The 2,500-nt window shown below is 53.1% G+C and overlaps 1 protein-coding gene across 1 annotated transcript in view; it reads right to left on the bottom strand.

Annotated features, from left to right (window-relative positions):
- The window catches only part of ppm1e (protein phosphatase, Mg2+/Mn2+ dependent, 1E), a 48,191-nt gene extending 45,977 nt beyond the window's left edge, over window positions 1-2,214 (bottom strand). The window contains exon 1 of the mRNA XM_063203601.1: window positions 1,775-2,214. Within this exon, the coding sequence (XP_063059671.1) occupies window positions 1,775-1,959 (185 nt within the window). The 5' untranslated portion in view covers window positions 1,960-2,214. The remainder of the gene's footprint in view (window positions 1-1,774) is intronic.
- Window positions 2,215-2,500: the final 286 nt, after the last annotated feature.

A 2,500-nucleotide genomic window follows, 5' to 3' on the forward strand; every position in this document is an offset into this window, starting at 1 on the left:
AGGGGGGTAGGAGAGAGAGAGAATGGTGGTGGTGGTGGTGGGGGTGGGCGCGGGTGCTTCGTGCGAGGCAGCTGTGTCTCGGAATGACAATCCGGATGGATGGACACGCGCGCACATACATGGGCATGCACACACGCACACACATCTGGGTAACCTTGTCAAACATGCATAATATGCCCGTATACAAGGTGTGTGTGTGTGTGTGTGTGTGTGTGTGTGTGTGTGTGTGTGTGTGTGTGTGTGTGTGTGTGTCCAGGGCTGCACTGGCTGATCAAACACAAAGCAATCGCCTATTTATCACCAAACGCGTCTCCTGTTCGTGGCGAAAAAATATCAGAAAGCGCCGACATGGATGCGCCATGGATGACACCGATCGATGGCTGATCAGGCGGCTGCAATGACTACAGGACTCGTCACCTCTGCACGCATGCAGCTGAGCCAACCGCACTCGGATGGATGGTGTTAGCGAGAGGGGAGCCCGGAGCCTGGGATGGCCGTGACGCAAAAAGATGGGGATCCACACACACACACACACACACACACACACACACACACACACACACACACACACACACACACACACACACACACACACACATTGGGGATCCCAGCGCTGGACTAGGGTGGGCTGCACTCGGTTCAACGCGAGGGAGGGGCGGATGAGTGAATGAGTGAATGAATTAATGAATGAATGAATGAATTAAAAATTAACTAGTCGGATGGGGGTCGTGCTGAATGAAAGAACCAGAGTTAGTCGCAGCGTAGTAACGACATGGCGCGAACTGAGAACAGAAGACAATGAAGAAATGGTGTCATTACGCACAATGTTTTGCCACGTTGGAGATTGAACACGAATATAAAAACAAATCCTCAATACGATGACGACACTTTGTGAAATGAAAACGAATGCAGAACACTCAGATAATAGAAGCAGGTGCAAGTGGACTGACACACCTGACAGGGAAGGGGGAGAGCTTTTCTTCAGAAGTCCAAAGCTAAAACAGCGGCGCTTTGCATAAGGGTGTACCCTACCACACACACACACACACACACACACACACACACACACACACACACACACACACACACACACACACACAGAGTGGGACTCCCTTTAAGGATGTGGGGGACCGTGACAATGGTGGAGGCAGCTCGCGCGACTCTTCATGACAGCACTCATTCGTTCCACTTGATCAGATTGACAGCGAGTGAACCTCACGAGACAGAGTGCACAGACTCTTCGACAAATCATAAGCCATACGGGCCGCATACACGCACTCACACACTGCACACACTCTCGTGGTGCCACTACAAACACCGAATGTTTGTACTTTCAGCAGCTACAGTCACTTCCCTGGTTGTCATGCTACCACACACACACGGTCGCTTTCCTGCCATGCTATATCTTGTGTGTGTTGACCTCTCTGCCGAGGTGAAGCTGCGTGTCATGACATGGGCATAAGAGAGGAGAAGAGAGTGGAATTGAGGAGAAGAGAGTGGAGGAGTGGAGAGGAGAGGCGAGTGGAGGAGAGGAGGGAAAGATGGCTCGCACTAGAGAGGAGAGCAAAGAGGAGAGGAGAGAGGGTTGGAAAGGTGTCGAAGCGGTACTCAACTACTTGCAAAAGTGCTGTAGTGTGTGTGTGTGTGTGTGTGTGTGTGTGTGTGTGTGTGTGTGTGTGTGTGTGTGTGTGTGTGTGTGTGTGTGAGATGGAGCAGGTGTCGGCTCGGAGTAGAGTAGAACAGAGCATAGTAGAGCGGTAGAGCGGTACTTAACTATTTGTAGAGGTGCTGAAGGCAGAGGTCTATGCACTCTCCCTCCACCTCTTCTTCCGAGATGAGCTCCGTCTGGGGCCGGAGGGGCAGCGGCTGGTCCTCCCGAAGAGGGGGCCTCATCTCCCGCAGGAACAGCTCCAGGAACCGCCGGTAGGTTTTCTCCTCGTTGGCAGAGCCCGACATCATCGCTTCTCATTCCCGGGACAAGCAAGAGGAAGCGCGAGCAAGTAGCGAGGCGAGTCGAAACGGAGAGAGAGAAGTCTTTACTTTGGAACAAGAGTGGAGCGCGCTCTCTCTCGCGTCTCTTGCGATCTCTCTCTTTGGCTCGCTTTGAAACGCTCGCAGACTGGTCCGCTCGCTGCTTGTCACTCTCTCACACTCTCTTTCTTTCGTTCTCTCGCGTTCTCTCTTTCACACTCTTGGAGTCGCGCGAATAGAGAGGAGCGCGCACCAGAGCTAGAGAGAGAAGCCACGGTTGGTGATAATCACAGGAGAGAGAGAGAGAGAGAGAGAGAGAGAGAGAGAGAGAGAGAGAGAGAGAGAGAGAGAGAGAGAAGAGGTGGGTGGATGGATGGCAGTGACGTAGGGGGCTGGGAGGCCGGAATAAACTATGAACGCGCGGCGCTGGGAGGGAGGAAACAGAAAATAGAACGCCGTCACGTCACGCTATGACGTCAGGGCCTCGGTTCGGGCACGCGCGCGCTCAGCTGAAGAATGCGGTTTTTAG

Source organism: Engraulis encrasicolus, chromosome 7 (assembly GCF_034702125.1).
Source record: "Engraulis encrasicolus isolate BLACKSEA-1 chromosome 7, IST_EnEncr_1.0, whole genome shotgun sequence".
Taxonomy (NCBI): Eukaryota; Metazoa; Chordata; class Actinopteri; order Clupeiformes; family Engraulidae; genus Engraulis; species Engraulis encrasicolus.